Source organism: Rhinatrema bivittatum, chromosome 4 (genome assembly GCF_901001135.1).
Source record: "Rhinatrema bivittatum chromosome 4, aRhiBiv1.1, whole genome shotgun sequence".
Classification (NCBI taxonomy): Eukaryota; Metazoa; Chordata; class Amphibia; order Gymnophiona; family Rhinatrematidae; genus Rhinatrema; species Rhinatrema bivittatum.
Genome location: NC_042618.1, coordinates 486065777 through 486086003, shown reverse-complemented (window position 1 = coordinate 486086003; position 20227 = coordinate 486065777). Strand labels below are relative to the sequence as shown.

The window sequence follows — 20227 nt, the reverse complement described above, 5'->3', positions numbered from 1 at the left end:
TGTGTCTCCTGTTCCTTCGACTCTCCATCCCTGGTAGTACCCTTCAGGCTGATCTCATGGTACTGACCTTTGCTTGCTCCTGACCTCGTCTGCCTGCTGCCTGGATCCGACCTCTGCCTGTTCTCTGACTACTCCTGATTGCTGAAGAAAACAAGAAATCAAAATGGCTGGTGTACATAAATGATATTTTAACTAAATGACTGCATAAAATTATATCCTTTCATATATCTATTTTTAGAGGAAAAAAGACCTCAGCACTGGTGTATTTTTTCTGAATGATTTTGTCAGATTTTCAACCAGTCGGTGCAATCATGGGTCTTTAACAAACCTCTTGAAATGATTCATTTTATTAGAAACTAGCTGTACCCGGCCCCGCGTTGCTGTGGCTCAGTCTGGTTAAATGGAAAAGAAAGAAAAGAGAAAGCGCACGTTTCGAATATGTTTAATTTCACAATGCTTGTGGGTATACAATATGTTTTCTTGTTCCATTGTCTGTGCAGATATAGAGATTGTCTGGTTTGCCGACTCTAGAACACGCAACATATAATTGTCCATGTGAGAAGCAATCTGTGTCTAGATGTAAACCGCATAATTCTAGAAATGAAAAAGAATGAAAAAAGAAAACCATAACCTATACTCAGTAAATGAACGGTATGGTAAACGACACAGCTCAGTTCCAACGCAATGTCACACGAAATAATTACATCCAAATGAAAATAAATCAAAATCTATGAAAATTCAATTTAACAATGCAATCGGAAACATTGAAATGGAATCGTAAAATATTTAGTACAAGCCGTTAAGCCCGTTAAAACGGCCGAGATTTTTGTCCCCTCTCCTCCTATGTCTTTGCTCTGCTCCCCCCCCCCCCAGCTAAAGGATCGTTTTTTAAATTAAAGATGATATGTTTATTAAAAAGTATATTAGCCAATTAAGATTTTAGAATCATGGTGCAAGCACTGGTTTTAAATCAGTTGGATTACTGTAAACTGCTTTATTTAGGATTACCGAAAAAAAACCGTACTAAATTCTAGAATTAGTTGAAAGTGCTGCTACACGGGTTACATTCGGCTTACCATGGGGCTCGATAATAACACCGTACTGTATGACATTACACTGCTTGCCAGTAAAGGAACATATTCATTTTAAAGCTTTGACTATGGCGCATAAAACCATGTATTGGAAGAATTGTTGTTCATCAGTAGGCTGCAGTGGTACAATCCGGCACCTACTTTATGTTCTGTTGCGAGGAGATGAATGTCTCTCTCTCCGATTGCATGTTACCGATTAAAATCAACATTTTTTCTTTGGCAGTTCCTGAGTTAGGGAACTCATTGCCTGTGAAAGTGCGCCAGGAAACAGACAATTTAAAATTTCAGAAACAAGTAAAAGCTTTCTTTTTTAAACAAATATGTGAGGAGCAGGTGGAAGTCTAGTGAGGATTTTAAACTGTAATGTTTTTATATTTTTATTTTTATATTGATGTTTATTTTAATGCGCAATGTTATTTGTTTGATGTATGTAAAAGATGTAATCTACCTTGGAGCTGGAATTGGCGGAATATAAAATGGAATAAATAAGTAACTAAATAAAATAAATTCCATGTAGATGAGGCTATTAGCTATTATCCCCAAATGCAGAAAATTGCCGGGTACCCATCTTCAGCCCTGGAGCTGGCGTTAAGTCAATCTGCGAGTCAAGGGCTCATGAGAAAAAAACATTACTGTCCTCTGTGGTTTCTCCTACTACTCTCGTTGTGACACTATTATTGGTGTTTAAAATATAGGTATAATATAATGGCTTGATGTAAAAACACACTTTACATTCACAGTACACATGCACAACATACACGCAGAACATACCTGCACAGTAGCAAGCGGCGAAACAGACATGCACCTGATGCACTTCTGGGCACCCCATGAATTTGAGCACTAGTGATGCATAATTTTTCCCTAGCGCTTCCTTTTTAATGCAGCACCTCATTTTAATATTGCATCAGGGACCCAGGGGATGCGGCTGTCTGCGCATTAGGAAACGGGCCTGTTTTAACGTGTCTTATTGCATTGGCCTCACAGATATTTAAAGAGTGAGCTCCTTGTCCTGGGTCAGCCAGTCATAGCAGCAGATTTAAGCCATGTTATCATCTCACATGTTTAACATCTCTCTCTCTACTGAATATAATTAAATCAAAGAATTCTATTCCAGTTTTTGACTGATTTGAATGTAAATATCTAAGCTTGCTTTTTATAATTCAGAATACCCTGAACATCTCCACTTTGCCAATTTTCTTTAACTTGTTCCATCACAAACAGTTGTTCAAATTTATGTTGACATTGTACTCCACGGGCTTGGAAGGGTTGACATTGTACTCCACGGGCTTGGAAGGGCTGACTGGCAGGGCCAAGGCACAGTACAGAATCATGAGGCAGAGATGTGGTCAGGCAGGCGGAGTCCATTCAGAAATAAGAGACAAGCAAGGATCAGGCCCGGCAGCAGATGGAAGCAAGGTCAGGAACCAGGTCGGGTCTCAATCGGAAGTCAAAACAAGGAAGACCAAGATGCAGAGGCATGAAGAAACAGAGCCTGTTGCTCAGGCACCTGCCCAGAGCAGTGAGCGGTGCTAATGTCATCAGTCCGTGTCACAGGAAACCCTGGATGAGTTACTACGGATCCTTAATCAGAGCGGCAGGATACAGCAGAAGAGCAGGATGGCAGGAGCCATGCTGGGAGGCTCAGAAGATCGTAGGACACATTGCTGGCTTTGGTACCGTGAGGTAGAGGATGCCAGCCGTGGTGCTGCCCCTAGTGGTCAGCAGCATATTAACACATACAAGTGAGGAACCGTAGATGCTTCTAGTCATACATTGTTTAAACAGCTCTGGTTCTATGAGGTTCATTTTTAAACTCTCTTGGTGCGTCTTACATATAATAACGAACAAGGATAAATAACACATACAACGTTCTTAAATGTGCAAATATTGGAGTGCCACAACATAAACAGTTCCTGAGTATTCAGATGCTTACCCTTGTATAATTTATGCACAAAAGGAGCAATTACCACATGAACAATGTCCTTTATTTAAGAAGCATGTGTGTTTGATTTCTCTACTGTTAACAATTGCCTTGACCATGACATCTGGCAAAAAAAACCTTGCTACGATTTGTTTTAAATCTGAAGTGATGCTCCACTGACTTGTGTGATAACATTTTTAGATAAAGCACATAATGTACAGCACATTATTCTAAGACCTGACATATTTTGCTCCTCCATTTTGTATTTAAGGAATCTTCATGTATTGCCTATGCATGCACTTAAAAAAATGTAGGACATACTGGTTCAATCAGTGTTACAAACTATAGAAAACCACCCCTAAATGTATAATCATCTATTTAATCAATTATTTTTATGATAGTATTAATTTTTTATTCTAAAAAATAAAAGAAGTGATACATCTAGTTCATTGCAAAAAATTGTTTGGACTCTAATAGCAGTCATGTGAATAAATTATTACTAGCTGAAAAACCACTCCTAAAAGCTCCCAGAATATTCTATGACATGAAGAGCCTCTTACTGAAACCAGAGCCATGGCAATAATTGTCCACAATATCCCCAGACTTGTTTTCCACATAATCCCTTTCAAAGGGCCTTCCTCAGGGGGCCCCCAACTGTATAAGAAAAGCGTCACTTATCTTTTTATTGTGTTATAAATGCAAATACTCTGAGAGCTATGAAACATCCAAACGTTGCAGCTATAAACTAGTTTTCAAAAAGCTTCATATCATATTGTGATGATCTGAAAAGCAAACATTCATTAAGTGGTGCATGCATAGGCAACACATGAAGATTCCTTAAATACTGAATGGGGTGCAAAATATGTCAATGTCTCTGAATAATGCGCTGCAGGTTCTGTTTTTCATCTGAAAATTTCAAAACACACTGTCATTCAAGCATCATTTCAGATTTAAAACAAATCTTGGAACTTGGTTTTTTCTCTTTTTTTTACTAAGTGTACAATCAGTTGTGGAATTTATTGTCAGAGGACGTGATCAAGGTGATGAGCATAGCGGGGTTTAAGCAAGGTTTGCACAAGTTCCTAGAAAATATCCATAAACAATTATTAGCTAGGTAGACTTGGGAAAGCCCTTGCTTATCCTTGGGAATGAACACCAAGAAGTAAATGTACTTTTTGGGATCTACCGGGCACTTGTTACCCAAACTGACCATGGTTGGAGATGGGACGCTGTGCGAGACTGAGCTTGGTCTGATCCAGCATGGCATTTCTTATGTTAAGAGGCGGTGATGAAGGTGTTCTTGGCATGCTTAGGTTTTAGCTGATGAGTGCTGATATACAGCGCTAAGCCTGGTCTAAAGTTAGCAAGATAACCGTAAGCAATTCTATTCAGTGTCCAAACTGACCATGGTTGGAGATGGGACGCTGTGCGAGACTCACCCTGGTCTGATCCAGCATGGCATTTCTTATGTTAAGAGGCGGTGATGTGGGTGTTCTTGGCATGCTTAGGTTTTAGCTGATGAGTGCTGATATACAGCGCTAAGCCTGGTCTAAAGTTAGCAAGATAACCGTAAGCAATTCTATTCAGTGCCCAAACTGACCATGGTTGGAGATGGGACGCTGTGCGAGACTCACCCTGGTCTGATCCAGCATGGCATTTCTTATGTTAAGAGGCGGTGATGTGGGTGTTCTTGGCATGCTTAGGTTTTAGCTGATGAGTGCTGATATACAGCGCTAAGCCTGGTCTAAAGTTAGCAAGATAACCGTAAGCAATTCTATTCAGTGCCCAAACTGACCATGGTTGGAGATGGGACGCTGTGCGAGACTCACCCTGGTCTGATCCAGCATGGCATTTCTTATGTTAAGAGGCGGTGATGTGGGTGTTCTTGGCATGCTTAGGTTTTAGCTGATGAGTGCTGATATACAGCGCTAAGCCTGGTCTAAAGTTAGCAAGATAACCGTAAGCAATTCTATTCAGTGCCCAAACTGACCATGGTTGGAGATGGGACGCTGTGCGAGACTGACCCTGGTCTGATCCAGCATGGCATTTCTTATGTTAAGAGGTGGTGATGTGGGTGTTCTTGGCATGCTTAAGTTTTAACTGATGAGTGCTGATATACAGCGCTAAGCCTGGTCTAAAGTTAGCAAGATAACCGTAAGCAATTCTATTCAGTGCCCAACGCCCCTGGCTGAGTTGTGCTGAATATCCAAGCAGAGCTGTAAGTCTCATTCATCAGCCTGCAGACTATTCACCTCCCATTTGTGCTCCCTTTGTTTTTCTGTAGTCTCACAACAGCTGCTCTTTTCCAACTTCAAACTGGAAGAATCAGCCTCAGAGTAAAGAAGTATCCCCTAACAGATACAAGGATCACTTGTGGGAGAATGACTGAAGTTGCTCTTCTTCATTTATTATTGATTCACTTCTGGTTCTACCATAAGGTGCTGGGCACAAGATGAGAGCACAGCAAGAAAGCAGAGGCTTTACTACTTTTAATGTTTGTGCTGCCTTTTTTTTTGTTTTCAGATAATTAGACAACAATTTCCACAACTGACCACACGAAGACTTGGGACCAGAGGCCAATCAAAGTAAGTGGTAAAAAGGCACGATGAAATACGCCATCAGAGTCTGTCTCGCTTAACACTGCACATAACGGAGCACTTTATATTCTCCTTTACAAATGTGAATTTCAAAGAAACATATCCATTACTGAAACAGATTGTAGTGGAAAGTACAGATATCTGAAGTAAGTAAAATCTCTGGCCCTCTGATCGATGCAATGCCAGCACAGAACACAGCAACCAATTAAGAGCATTAGAACATAAGAACATGCCCTACTGGGTCAGACCAAGGGCCATCAAGCCCAACAGAGTCCAAACCATAAGAACCTGTCAAGTACCCAAAAACTAAGTCTATCCCATGTTACTGTTGCTAGGAATAACAGTGGCTAATTTCTAAGTCAACTTAATTTATAGCAGGCAATGGACTTCTCCTCCAAGAACTTATCCAATCCTTTTTTAAACACAGTTATACTAACTGCACTAACCACATCCTCTGGCAACAAATTCCACAGTTTAATTGTGCATTGAGTGAAAAAGAACTTTCTCCGATTTGTTTTAAATGTGCCACTTGCTAATTTCATGGAGTGCCCCCTAGTCTTTCTACTATCCGAAAGAGTAAAAAACCGATTCACATCTCCCGTTCTAGACCTCTCATGATTTTAAATACCTCTATCATATCCCCCCTCAGCCGTCTCTTCTCCAAGCTGAAAAGTCCTAACCTCTTTAGTCTTTCCTCATAGGGGAGCTATTCCATTCCCTTTATCATTTTGGTTGCCCTTCTCTGTACCTTCTCCATCACAATTATATCTTTTTTGAGATGCGGCGAGCGACCAGAACTGCACACAGTGTATTCAAGGTGCGGTCTCACATTGGAGCAATAGAGAGGCATTATGACATTTTTCCGTTTTATTCACCATTCCCTTCCTAATAATTCCCAACATTCTGTTTGCTTTTCTGACTGCCACAGCACACTGAGCTGAGAATTTCAATGTATTATGCACTATGACGCCTAGATCTCTTTCCTGGGTGGCAACTCCTAATATGGAAACTAACATTGTGTAATTATAGCAAGGGTTATTTTTCCCTATATGCATCACCTTGCACTTATCCACATTAAATTTCATGTGCCATTTGGATGCCCAATCTTCCAGTCTCACAAGGTCTTCCTGCAATTTATCACAATCCGCTTGTGATCTAACTACTCTGAATAATTTTGTATCATCTGCAAATTTGATTACCTCACTCGTCGTATTTCTTTCCAGATCATTTATAAATATATTGAAAAGTAAGTGTCCCAATACAGATCCCTGAGGAACTCCACTGCCCACTCCCCTCCTCTGAGAAAATTGTCCATTTAATCCTACTCTCTGTTTCCTGTCTTTTAGCCAGTTTGCAATCCACAAAAGGACATCACCACCTATCCCATGACTTTTTACTTTTCCTAGAAGCCTCTCATGAGGAACTTTGTCAAATGCCTTCTGAAAATCCAAGTACACTACATCTACCGGTTCACCTTTATCCACATGTTTATTAACTCCTTCAAAAGAGTGAAGCAGATTTGTGAGGCAAGATTTCCCTTGGGTAAAGCCATGCTGACTTTGTTCCATTAAACCATGTCTTTCTATATGTTCTGTGATTTTGATCTTTAGAACATTTTCCACTATTTTTCCTAATCTTGTTGTAAAGTGACCATCATATAGCGCTTTTTAGAATAAGCCCTGAAAGAGCGCTAGGGCTTTATAATCATCGGTCACTGTGTTGGGATTTAAAGATTCTTCAATACGAAGCTGGCGTGCACTTATAGAAATGAAATGAAACATAGAAACATAGAAATGACGGCAGAAGAAGACCAAATGGCCCATCCAGTCTGCCCAGAAAGCTTCACACATTTTTTCTCTCATACTTATCTGTTTCTCTTAGCTCTTGGTTCTATTTCCCTTCCACCCCCACCATTAACGTAGAGAGCAGTGATGGAGCTGCATCCAAGTGAAATATCTAGCTTGATTAGTTAGGGGTAGTAGGGGTAGTAACCACCGCAATAAGCAAGCTACACCCATGCTTGTTTTACCCAGACTATGTTATACAGCCCTTATTGGTTGTTTTTCTTCTCCCCTGCCGTTGAAGCAGGGAGCTATGCTGGATATGCGTGAAGTATCAGTTTTTTATTTTCTCCCCTGCCATTGAAGCAGAGAGCTATGCTGGATATGCGTGAAGAATCCGTTTTTCTTCTCTCCTGCCGTTGAAGCAGAGAGCTATGCTGGAAATGCGTGATGTATCAGTCTTCTCCCATGCCGTTGAAGCAGAGAGCCATGCTGGATATGCATCGAAAGTGAAGTATCAGGCACATTTGGTTTGGGGTAGTAACCGCCGTAACAAGCCAGCTACTCCCCGCTTTGTGAGTGCGAATCCTTTTTTCTTCTCCCCTGCCGTTGAAGCTATGCTGGATATGCGTGAAGCATCAGTTTTTCTTTTCCCCTGCTGTTGAAGCAGAGAGCTATGCTGGAAATGCGTGATGTATCAGCCTTTCTCCCATGCCGTTGAAAAGCAGAGAGCCATGCTGGATATGCATCAAAAGTTGAAGCAGAGAGCCATGCTGGATATGCATCGAAAGTGAAGTATCAGGCACATTTGGTTTGGGGTAGTAACCGCCGTAACAAGCCAGCTACTCCCCGCTTTGTGAGTGCGAACCCTTTTTTCTTCTCCCCTGCCGTTGAAGCAGAGAGCTCTGCTGGATGTGTGAAGTATCAGTTTTTTTTCTTCTCCCCTGCCGTTGAAGCAGAGAACTATGCTGTATATGCATTGAAAGTGAAGTATCAGGCTTATTTGGTTTGGGGTAGTAACCGCCGTAACAAGCCAGCTACTCCCCTCTTTGTGAGTGCAAATCCTTTTTTCCACGTTTCCTCTTGCTGTTGAAGCTTAGAGCAATGTTGGAGTCACAGTAAGCATGTATATGTTTATTGAATAAGGGTATTGTCTCCAGGCAGTAGCCATCATTCTGGCGAGTCACCCACTCTTCATTGGCGGCCTCTTGACTTTATGGATCCACAGTGTTTATCCCACGCCTCTTTGAAGTCCTTCACAGTTGTGGTCTTCACCACATCCTCCGGAAGGGCATTCCAGGCATCCACCACCCTCTCCGTGAAGAAATACTTCCTGACATTGGTTCTGAATCTTCCTCCCTGGAGCTTCAAATCGTGACCCCTGGTTCTGCTGATTTTTTTCCTAAAAAATGGCTCTTTCAGGGCCATTTTTCCATTTTCAGGGCCTTTTTTCCATTTTCCTAAAAAATGGCTCTTTCAGGGTTTATTCTAAAAAGCCACTAGCAGCCAACAGCGCTATATGATAATCACTTTACAACAAGATTAATTATTTTCTATAGCAAGATTATAATATTTGTGCTCTTTGATTTTTTCATGCTATATTTGGTTTTTTTGTGATTTTTCCACTATTTTTCCTGGCATTGAAGTCAGGCTAACTGGTCTGTAGTTTCCCGGATCACCCCTGGAACCCTTTTTAAATATTGGGGTTACATTAGCCACCCTCCAGTCTTCAGGTACAATGGATGATTTTAATGATAGGTTACAAATTTTAACTAATAGATCTGAAATTTCATTTTTTAGTTCCTTCAGAACCCTGGAGTGTATACCATCCGGTCCAGGTGATTTACTACTCTTCAGTTTGTCAATCAGGCCTACCACATCTTCTAGTTCACCGTGAATTGGTTCAGTCCATCTCCAGTACGGGTATCTCCCCAACATCCTTTTCAGTAAACAGCGAAGCAAAGAAATCATTTAATCTTTCCACAATGGCCTTATCTTCTCTAAGTGCCCCTTTACCCCCTCGTTCATCTAACAGTCCAACTGTCTCCCTCACAGTCTTTCTGCTTTGGAGATATTTTAAAAAGTTTTTACTGTGAGTTTTTGCCTCTTCGGCCAACTTCTTTTCAAATTCTCTCTTAGCCTGTCTTATCAATGTCTTACATTTAACTTCCCAACGCTTATGCATTATGCTATTTTCTTCTGTTGGATCCTTCTTCCAATTTTTGAATGAAGATTTTTTTTTGGCTAAAATAGCCTCTTTCACCTCACCTTTTATCCATGCTGGTAATCATTTTTCCTTCCTTCCACCTTTCTTAATGTGTGGAATACATCTGGACTGTGCTTCTAGGATGGTATTTTTTAACAATGACCATGCCTCCTGCATACTCTTTACCTTTGTAGCTGCTCCTTTCAGTTTTTTTCTAGCAATTTTTCTCATTTTATCAAAGTTTCCCTTTTGAAAGTTTAGCATGAGAGCTTACTGTCCTCCTTCCAGTCATTAATTCAAATTTGATCATATTATGATCACTATTGCCAAACGGCCCCACCACCGTTACCTCTCTCACCAAATCCTGTGCTCCACTGAGAATTAGATCTAAAATTGCTCCCTCTCTCGTCAGTTCCTGAACCAATTGCTCGATAAAAATGTCATTTATTCCATCCAGGAACTTTATCTCTCTAGCATGTCCCGATGCTACATTTACCCAGTCAATATTGGGGTAATTGAAACCCATTATTACTGCACTATCAATTTGGTTAGCTTCCCTAATGTCTCTTAGCATTTCACTGTCCGTCTCATCATCTTGACCAGGTGGACGGTAGCATACTCCTATCACTATAGTCTTCCCCAACACACAAGGGATTTCTACCCGTAACAATTCAATTGTGCATTTAGTCTCATGCAGGATGTTTTTCCTGTTGGACTCTATGCCATCCCGGACATAAAGCGCCACACTGCCTCCCGGGTGCTCCTCTCTGTCATTGCGATATAATTTGTACCCCGGTATAGCACTGTCCCATTGGTTGTCCTCCTTCCACCATGTCTCTGAGATGCCAATTAAGTCTATGTCATCATTCACTGCTATACATTCTAATTCTCCCATCTTACTCCTTAGACTTCTGGCATTGGCTTACAAACATATCAACATGTGTTTTTTGTTTATATTTTCATTCTGCTTTTTAAGTGATAGGGATAAGTTAGAATTTTTTAGCTCAGGTGAGTTTTTAGTTACAGGCACTTGGACTACTTTTCTTATTATTGGAATCTCACAGTTGGGATGCTCTAATTCTAATGCATATTAGTATCCTTTGAAGATACCTCCCTCCAAACCATGCGCTGCTGAGCATCTATCGGTTTTCCCCTTTGTTCTAGATAAAAATCTACTCTATCTCCTTTTTAAAGGTTAACGCCAGCAGTCTGGTTCCACCCTGGTTAAGGTGGAGTCCATCCCTTCAGAAGAGACTCCCCCTTCCCCAAAAGTTTTCCCATTTCCTTACAAAACTGAACCCCTCTTCCCTGCACCATCATCTCATCCATGCATTGAGATTCTTGAGCTCTGCCTGCCTCTGGGGAACCCGTGCCTGGAACATGGAGCATTTCAGAGAATGTACCCTGGAAGATCTGGATTTCAGCTTTCTACCTAAGAGCCTAAATTTGGTTTCCAGAACCTCCCTCCCACATTTTCCTATGTTGTTGGTGCCCACATGTACCACGATAGCTGGCTCCTCCCCAGCACTGTCTAAAATCCTATCTAGGTGACGCGTGAGGTTCGCCACCTTCGTACCAGGTAGGCATGTTACTAGGCGATCCTCATGCCCACCAGCCACCCAGCTATCTACAGTCCTAATAATTGAATCACCAACTATGATGGCCGACCTAACCCTTCCCTCCTGGGCAGTAGCTCTTGGAGACACATTTTCGGTGCGAAAGGACAATGTACAACCTAGAGAGCAGGTCCTTGCTTCAGGATCCTTTCTTGCTGCACCAGGTTGATGCTCTCCCGTCATGAGACCTTCTTCCTCCAAGGCAGCACCAAGGCTGCCAGTCTGAAGTTGGGACTTGACTACTATGTCCCTGAAGGTCTCATCTATATACCTCTCTCTCTGCCTCAGCTCCTCCAGGTCTGCCACTCTAACCTCCAGGGATCGGACTCATTCTCTGAGAGTCAGGACCTCTTTGCATCGGATGCACATGTACAACTTCTCACCGGTGGGTAAAAAATCATACGTGACACTCGATGCAAAAGACTGGAAGGCCCCCCTCTTGCTGCTAGACTGCTGCCTTCATCTCAATTTTATTCAGTTCCTAGTTAAGTTTTAGGTTGCTATGGGAGTAGGAATGTGTCTAATTGGGATTCTAAAATGTATTAGTGTATTCGTTATATATCTGGTAGTGGCCTAGAAGGCATTGATCAAACTCAATAAGGTGTGGGGAATTTGTGAAGTGAAGTTAAAAGGCTGATTTTTTTTTTTGTACTGTGAAAGTGACATCTGCCCATAAATTAAAGGATGGGCTAGGGGTGGCTGGGAGAGGGGTGGGAGGGTTGAGAAATACAAACAGTCTAACTTCTGCTTATTAGCTGCCTTACTGACTATTTAAAGCAGAAACACACAAACACGCTAAATAATATACCCCAATAGTTTACTTCTCCCCAATACTTTTAAAATATTTCCCAAGCAGAACTTACTGATTCCTTTCAACCATCAGCAAGGTGATCCTCTCCTCTCAGTGCTCCCACTAAGCTATGTTAAATTTCATCAGAGACCTAATCATTTCTCCTAACATAGTAAATGACAGCAGATAAAGATCGAAATGGTGCTTCCAATCTGCCCAGCAAGTTGTAACTGATGCTTTGAACAAGTTGCCCCCTCACGTTATGTAAAGGGTAATAACTGCTGCTCCATGCTGGTTACCCCCATGCAGGTTACCTCATTTCTTCATTTCTGTCCTCTAACAAGTAGGCGTCCTTTGTGTTTTATCACATGCCTTTTGAATTCCAGTTGAGTACTTGTCTTCACCACTTCTTCTGGGACAGCATCATTCCATGCATCCCTTGGAGTTTCATATAATTACTAGTTTTATGTCTTCCTTTCCATCGCAAAAGGTTTGATTCATATGCAACATTAATACCTTTCAAGTGTTTAAAAGTCTCTCATATCTCATTTGTCTCCTCTTTCTTCAAGGGTATATACATATTTAGGTCCTTCAGTCTCACCTCATATGTCTTTTGGTGCAGACCCCATGCCATTTGGTTTGTTTTTTTTTCTCTGAAACACTTCCATCCTGAGATACGGTCTCCAGAACTAAACACAGTTCTCCAGATAAGACATCACTAACGACCTGCATGGGGCATTAAGATCTCCTTTTTTCTGGCTGGTTATGCCTCTCTAGGCAGCCCAGCATTCCTCTGTCCTTAATCACCACCTTCTGATCATCAGACCCTGTCAACCCAAGATCTCGTTCTTGGCCCATGCATATCAGTCTTGCATCCTCATCCATAATCTTCTCAACCAGCAATGGTCCCCCCTTCAAGATCTTCTTTTGTGAAGTATTTTTTAATATATCTGCTATTTCCTCATCTTTCTCCACACATTGATTCTTTTACAATTCCACCTCTGACCTTCCTCCTCCTTCTGACGTTTCTGAAAAATGTTATCACCTTGCTGTACCTCACTGATTATCCCTTCTTCCACCTGAACATTTCTCATCCATTTCTTTCCATCTCTTTTAGCTTTACCAGATATTCTTCTCTTTGTTCCTGTTTTTGAATTCCTTTGTACTTTATGAATGCTTATCATTTTTACTTTATTTTTTTTCAGCCATCTCTTTAGAGACCTTTACCGGTTTCCTTTTCCTGTTGCTTTTATTTACTTTTCTTACATAAAAGTTTGATGCCTTTATTATCATTCCTTTTAATTGGATCTACTGTTTCAGGTCATACATCATAAAAACATAAGAATTGTCATACTGGATCAGGCTGAAGGTCCATTAAGCCCAGTATCCTGTTTCCAAAAGTGGCCAATCCAGGTCACAAATATCTCGCAAAATCCCAAACAGTAAATAGATCTCATGTTACAGTCTTGCAGTAATAAGTAGTGGCTATTTCTTAAGTCTACTTGGTTAATTACAATGTCTGGATTTCTTCTCCAGGAACTTGTCCAAACCTTTCTTTAAACCTAGCTACACTAAGTGCCTTAACCACATTCCTGGCAATAAATTCCAAAGCTTAATTTTCCATTGAGTGAAAAAGAACTTTCTGCGATTTGTTTTGAATGTGCTATTTGCTAACTTCATGGAGTGTCAACTATTCTTTGTATCTTTTTAAAAGAGTAAATAGTTGATTTATACTTACCCATTCTAGTCCTCTCATGATTTTATAGACCTCTATCATATTCCCCTCAGCTATCTCTTCTCCAAACTGAACAGCCCTAACCTCTTTAGCATTTTCTCATTGGGGAACCATTCCATCCCATTTTTCATTTTGGTCGCCCTTCTCTATATCTTTTCTATTGTAACTATATCTTTTTTGAGATGTGGCGACCAAAATTGTACACAGTAGTCTAAGTGCGGCCTCACCATGGAGCGATACAGAGGCATTATAACATTCTCTATTTAGTCTCCATTCCTTTCCTAATAATTCCTAACATTCCGTTTGCTTTTTTGACTGCCGCAGCACGCTGAACAAGGATTTCAATCTATGGTCCATCTTTTCCCAGCCTTCTCATTCCTTTTCAAGGTATACCCCCATTTTACTAGGACTTTGATCTAATGACCACTGGTGCTCAGATGGGCACCTACCCGAACATTAAGGATACTGTCTCCATTTGTGAGTACTAAGTTCAGTATTGCTTCTCCCCTCATGGATTCTATCACCATTTGTCTTTGTGGAGCCTCTTGAAAGGCATCCACTATCTATTAACTACTTGCAGATTCTGCAGAAGGCATATGCCAATCCATACAGGCAGATTAAAATCTCCAACAAGCAACACCTTCTGTCCCACCTTTTGGATGTCTTTGGCCAGATCTCTGTCCACTTCCTCTGTCTGATTTGTTGGAGGCCTGTAGACCACAGTTGTGTAGATGGATGTCTCTTTTTAAGACAGCCCACAGCACTTCCTCCTTTCCCCATGTACCCTAAATTTCAGTTGTTTGGATATTGTTTTTATTTTATTTATTTATTTAACAGCTTCTCTATACCGACATTAGTAGGCACATCATATCGGTTTACATCAAACAATAGATGGAAAATACAATGAACAGGGAGAGGGGAGGGGGACAAAATAAGGAAAACATATTGCAGTGGCAGGAGGCAGCTATAATGGAGAACCTGATAAAGAGAACTGGAGAGGTAACAAATTAACAAACTAACTTAGAGAAGCATGAGGTTAACGGTAGGGTGAGGAAGGAGAGGTATGGGAGTACATAGATTTTTATTTATTAGGGATGTGAATCGTTTTAGGACGATTAAAATTATCGTCCGATAATTTTAATATCGTCTTAAACCGTTATGGAACACAATACAATACAGATTCTAACGATTTATCGTTATAAATCGTTAGAATCGTGAGCCGGCACACTAAAACCCCCTAAAACCCACCCCCGACCCTTTAAATTAAATCCCCCACCCAAATAACTTAAATAACCTGCGGGTCCAGCGGCGGTCCGGAACGGCAGTGGTCCGGAACGGGCTCCTGCTCCTGCATCTTGTCGTCTTCGGCCGGCGCCATTTTCCAAAATGGCGCCGAAAAAATGGCGGCGGCCATAGACGAAAAAGATTGGACGGCAGGAGGTCCTTCCGGACCCCCGCTGGACTTTTGGCAAGTCTCGTGGGGGTCAGGAGGCCCCCCACAAGCTGGCCAAAAGTTCCTGGAGGTCCAGCGGGGGTCAGGGAGCGATTTCCCGCCGCGAATCGTTTTCGTACGGAAAATGGCGCCGGCAGGAGATCGACTGCAGGAGGTCGTTCAGCGAGGCGCCGGAACCCTCGCTGAACGACCTCCTGCAGTCGATCTCCTGCCGGCGCCATTTTCCGTACGAAAACGATTCGCGGCGGGAAATCGCTCCCTGACCCCCGCTGGACCTCCAGGAACTTTTGGCCAGCTTGTGGGGGGCCTCCTGACCCCCACGAGACTTGCCAAAAGTCCAGCGGGGGTCCGGAAGGACCTCCTGCCGTCCAATCTTTTTCGTCTATGGCCGCCGCCATTTTTCGGCGCCATTTTGGAAAATGGCGCCGGCCGAAGACGACAAGATTGAGGAGCAGGAGCCCGTTCCGGACCGCTGCCGTTCCGGACCGCCGCTGGACCCGCAGATTATTTAAGTTATTTGGGGGGGGGTTCGGGAGGGTGGGGGATTTAATTTAAAGGGTCGGGGGTGGGTTTTAGGGGGTTTTAATGTGCCGGTTTTTTCGATTTTTCGATTTTTAACGATTTTTCACGATATTTTACCCCCCCAAACGGCAACAATACGATTCCCTCCCCCTCCCAGCCGAAATCGATCGTTAAGACGATCGAGGACACGATTCACATCCCTATTATTTATTTATTTTAAACATTTTCTATACCGTCGTTAAGTTAAATACCATCACAACGGTTTACAGAAGGGCACGCTAAAGAGAAATATGGGTGGTATAGATTACAAATTACTTGTGTGCCATCATAGTACGGTAACAATGTAAAATAATAAACTAGGTGTGTAAGTTAAACCTGATTGTTAGGAACAAATTAGGCAGTTTGATTTTAACATTAATGTGCTTATGTAGGTTACTAAAAACTTCTAGCTTGGTACATCCTTATCGCTCAACTATTTTTCTCCTTCTCTTTATCTTTATAAAATGCTTGTTTAAAAAGCCAGGTTTTCAGATTAGTTTTGAATAATTTCAGATGTGTCTGTAGTCTTATTTCGAGTGGCATGGTATTCCAGAGTACAGGACCAGCCAGTGACAGTGCTCTTTCCCTTACTTGCGTGAGATGTGCTGATTTGACAGAGGGGACAGTTAGTAGAGCTTTATTTGCAGATCTCAGGTTTCTTTGTGGTACGTGCACACGCAGTGCCATGTTAAGCCAGTCGGCTTTTTCATCGTGGATTAGTTTATGGATTATACAAAATGCTTTATATTGTATTCTTTGTTCAATTGGAAGCCAGTGGAGTTCAGCAAGTGTTCCTGTAATATGGTCACTCTTTTTTTTTTGCCTGTCAAAACTCTGGCATATGCCTGGTGGAAGAGCCAGGTCTTTAGCATTTTCTTGAAGGTAAAGGGGCAGGGTTCGAGGCGGAGGTTTGTAGGTAGAGCATTCCAATGAGTGGGGCCAGCAATAGATAGGGCGCGATCCCTTGTTGAGGTGAGGCGAGCATTCTTGAGGGATGGAATATGAAGGGTACCTTTGAGGTTTGCTCTGGTTGGGCGGGAGGAGTGTGTGGGTCGTAAAGGTTCATTGAGCCATGTGGAATTGTTTTTGTATATGGCTTTATGCATTATGGTGATGAGGGTCTTAAATAGGATGCAAGATGGCATAGGGAGCCAGTGGAGGTCTTTGAGGAGGGGGGTTATGTGGTTGGATTTGCGTGCCTTCATGATGGTTCTGGAGGTGGCGTTCTGTAGCATTTGGAGAGGATTGATAGTGGAGTAGGGAAGGCCTACATACAAAGAATTGCAGTAGTCCAGTTTGGATGAAAGGGTTGCTTGTGTGACTGTTCGGAGGTCGTGAGTGTGGAGTAAGGGTTTGAGTTTTTTTTATGACGTTGAGCTTATAGAAGCCTTCTTTTAGGACGGATTTAATGTGGTTTTTTTAGGTTTAGGTGTTGATCAATTAGAACACCCAGGTTTCGTACTGTTTTTGACATAAAGAAAAGACATAAAGACATAAAGAGCTGCTCCTCCCCCTTTTTGGTAATCTCTGGTCATATCCCATTCATGGGACTCACTGAACCAGGTCTTTGTAATAGGAATAATATCCAAGTGCGCCTGCAGATCTGGAACTTTATTGCTCATGGTACGAGCATGTATGCTCATAGCTTTCCAGCCTTTCTCTCTCGCTTGCTGCTCTTCCTGGTCTTCTTTTCTGCCTTTTTCTTAGGAATGGATTATTGAGCTGATTAATTTTGTTTATTTCTCCACCCACTTCCTGTACTTGTTGGCGACATTCCATTCTCTTGGCTTCCTTCTGTCCTGTCCTTCTGTCCTGTCACTCCTGTCCACTAGTTTAAATGCCTGATGTCATATGTTCTGTATTTCTCACTTAGGATCCTCTCCTTAATTTGCATATGTCTAGTACTGTACTACTTGTAAATCAATGTTATTTTCCTTTTATTATTTATGATAATGCTTCATCAGTTTGAAAAATGATGATTTAAGTGTGCTATGATAGCTGAGTGATGAAAGTAAGCTGCCATGGCACTTTCATTGCCAAACGTCACTGGTACAATACTGCTTTCCACATGAGATAATATCACTGGTTCAGTATTGCTGTGCATACACTATGTCATCGTCCGTGGTACATACTGTGGACATGGTATGATCTCACAGGAATCTGGTATGATGATCTTACTGGACCAGTTCTGCTTGCTATCCATATGATATCACCAAGACAGTACTGTGCACATGGTGGTGGTGTCATCTCTACACTAATGCTGGTATGCACCCGGTGTGATACCCTCACTGGTACAGTGGGGTGCACACAGGGCTGGATTTTCAAAGGTTACACGCGTAAAACCCAGGGGTTTACCCACGTAGTTGGGTCTTATGCACGCCGGGCCAATTTTCAAAGGGGTAGATTTTAAAACATTGCGAGCGCATCCATGTTATAAAATGCCAGGTCGGCGCACGGAAGGGGGGAAAACATATGCACTTATGCGCGGCGATGCATCGGGGCCTTCCCCAGTTTCCATCCAGTCCGCTCCAATTAAGGAGCGGACTGGGAGGGAATTTCCCAACCCTCTAGCCTAACCTCCCTTCCCCTTCCCCTATCCTGCCCTCCCCCTATCCCTATCCTAAATTCCCCCAAATTCCTTGTCCTACCTTTTACTTCTGAGCATGAGCAAGTTGCGCGCGCCGGCACGTGGCAAATGGCCAATATGCCAGGTCAGTGGTTCTCAATCTTTTTCCCATCGTGTCACACCGGACAGGCCATGCTCACATGCGTGACACACTGCTCATTACAATTCATGGCGGAAATAAAAAGTAAAGGTCCGGTAATTATTTTTAATGTTTAAAATGACCCAAGGGAAAAATACGTATTCTGTCTGAACAGAAATTGCATAAATGGTAAACAACCCACACCAAAACAGCACCAATATCCCGCACTTAAACAGTAACCACCTTACCTAAGAAAAGGCAACACTGAAAATATTACACCAGGCCTTAAGACACCAATACATCTCCTATTAGGAAAACGGACCAAGCCAGGCTGCTATAGAGCCCTACACAGAAACTACACGCCAGCAGAAAACCTCACCTGAATCACATGTGCTGACCCTCACCTAACATAGAATAAAGAGACCAAAACGCATAACTAGACGCATGCAGACAAAACTGACCTGGAAACTGCAACAAGCCAGAGTCTCTGTATGCAGTGTAATAAAGGAAAAAAGAAACATCACCCATCCTTATAAAACAAATCAAGAAATATAAAATCAGTAGCAGTAAAACTGTACTAACAAAAAGAACAGATTATTTCGAAACAGCTGATGAGTGTAATATCCAATAATTAAAAACTCATAAAAAATTTCTAGATACCAATAAAATATTTCAAAATAGCAGACACAAAGACCCAGTAATGAAAAATAAGGATACAAAAATGTTTTTGCTCTGCATTCCTGGGAACATTTGATATCCAGGTGTCCTGAGATTGTTCTGAATTAGCAGGAGGAGGGGTGGTTTGCTTGGAACTTTCTCCTCTCTCAGTCACATACCAGCGCTCTCTCTCACACTGGCTCTCAATGACACACCTATACACACATGCTCTCAGTCACTCACATATACACATGCTTTTTCTCTCACTTATATAGGCTCTTAATTACACATTTACACACATGCTGTCTATCTTTTCACACTTACACACACAAGCTTTCAATCACACACATATATGCTGTCGTTTTCTCTCACACACAGACTCTCATTCACATGCTTACAAACATGTCCTCTCTTTCTCTCATTTACACACAAGCTCTCAATCACATACTCACATGCTCCCTCACCTAAATCAGCTCTCAATCACACACAGACACACATGCTCTCTCTTTCTCTCATTTACACACAGGCTCTCACTCACATGCTCCCTCACCTAAACCAGCTCTCAATCACACACAGACACACATGCTCTCTCTCTTACTTATACACATAGGCTCTTAATCATACATACACATGATCTCTCTCACACACAAAGGATCTCAATCATACATGCATACTCTTTCACACAAACAGGTTTTCAATCACAAACTTACACATACAGGTTCCCAGTCGTAAACTTACATTCATGCTCTCTCTCTCACAGGCAGGCTCTCAATCACAGACATACTCTCTTTCACATGTACAGGCTCTCAATCACACACCTACATGCAATCTCATTCACACATACAGGATCTCAAACACACATGCTTGCTTGCTCATTCACTCTCCCTCCCTCCTACTCCCCCCCCCCCCCCCCCCCCCCCCCCGGAACTAGCGGCAGCAGCAGCCTCCTCCCAACCCTAACCTCCTTCATTTTCAGCCCTCGTGCAGAGAAAGGAGCCTCATGGGCCACGGGGGTTGACGTTCTTCATCTTTTTTCTCTGAGCCGCGCTGCTCATTCCTCGGGCCGATGCTGACCAAACTCGCATGGTTTCTTCTTCCCACGCATGCACCCAAT

The 20227-nt window shown here is 42.2% G+C and overlaps 1 protein-coding gene across 1 annotated transcript in view; it reads left to right on the top strand.

The window, feature by feature from the left end:
• RFX4 (regulatory factor X4) overlaps positions 1 to 20227 on the top strand; it is a 501498-nt gene that overhangs the window by 111366 nt on the left and 369905 nt on the right. Inside the window, 1 exon segment of the mRNA XM_029597552.1 lies at positions 5536 to 5597. Coding sequence (XP_029453412.1) covers positions 5536 to 5597 — 62 coding nt within the window.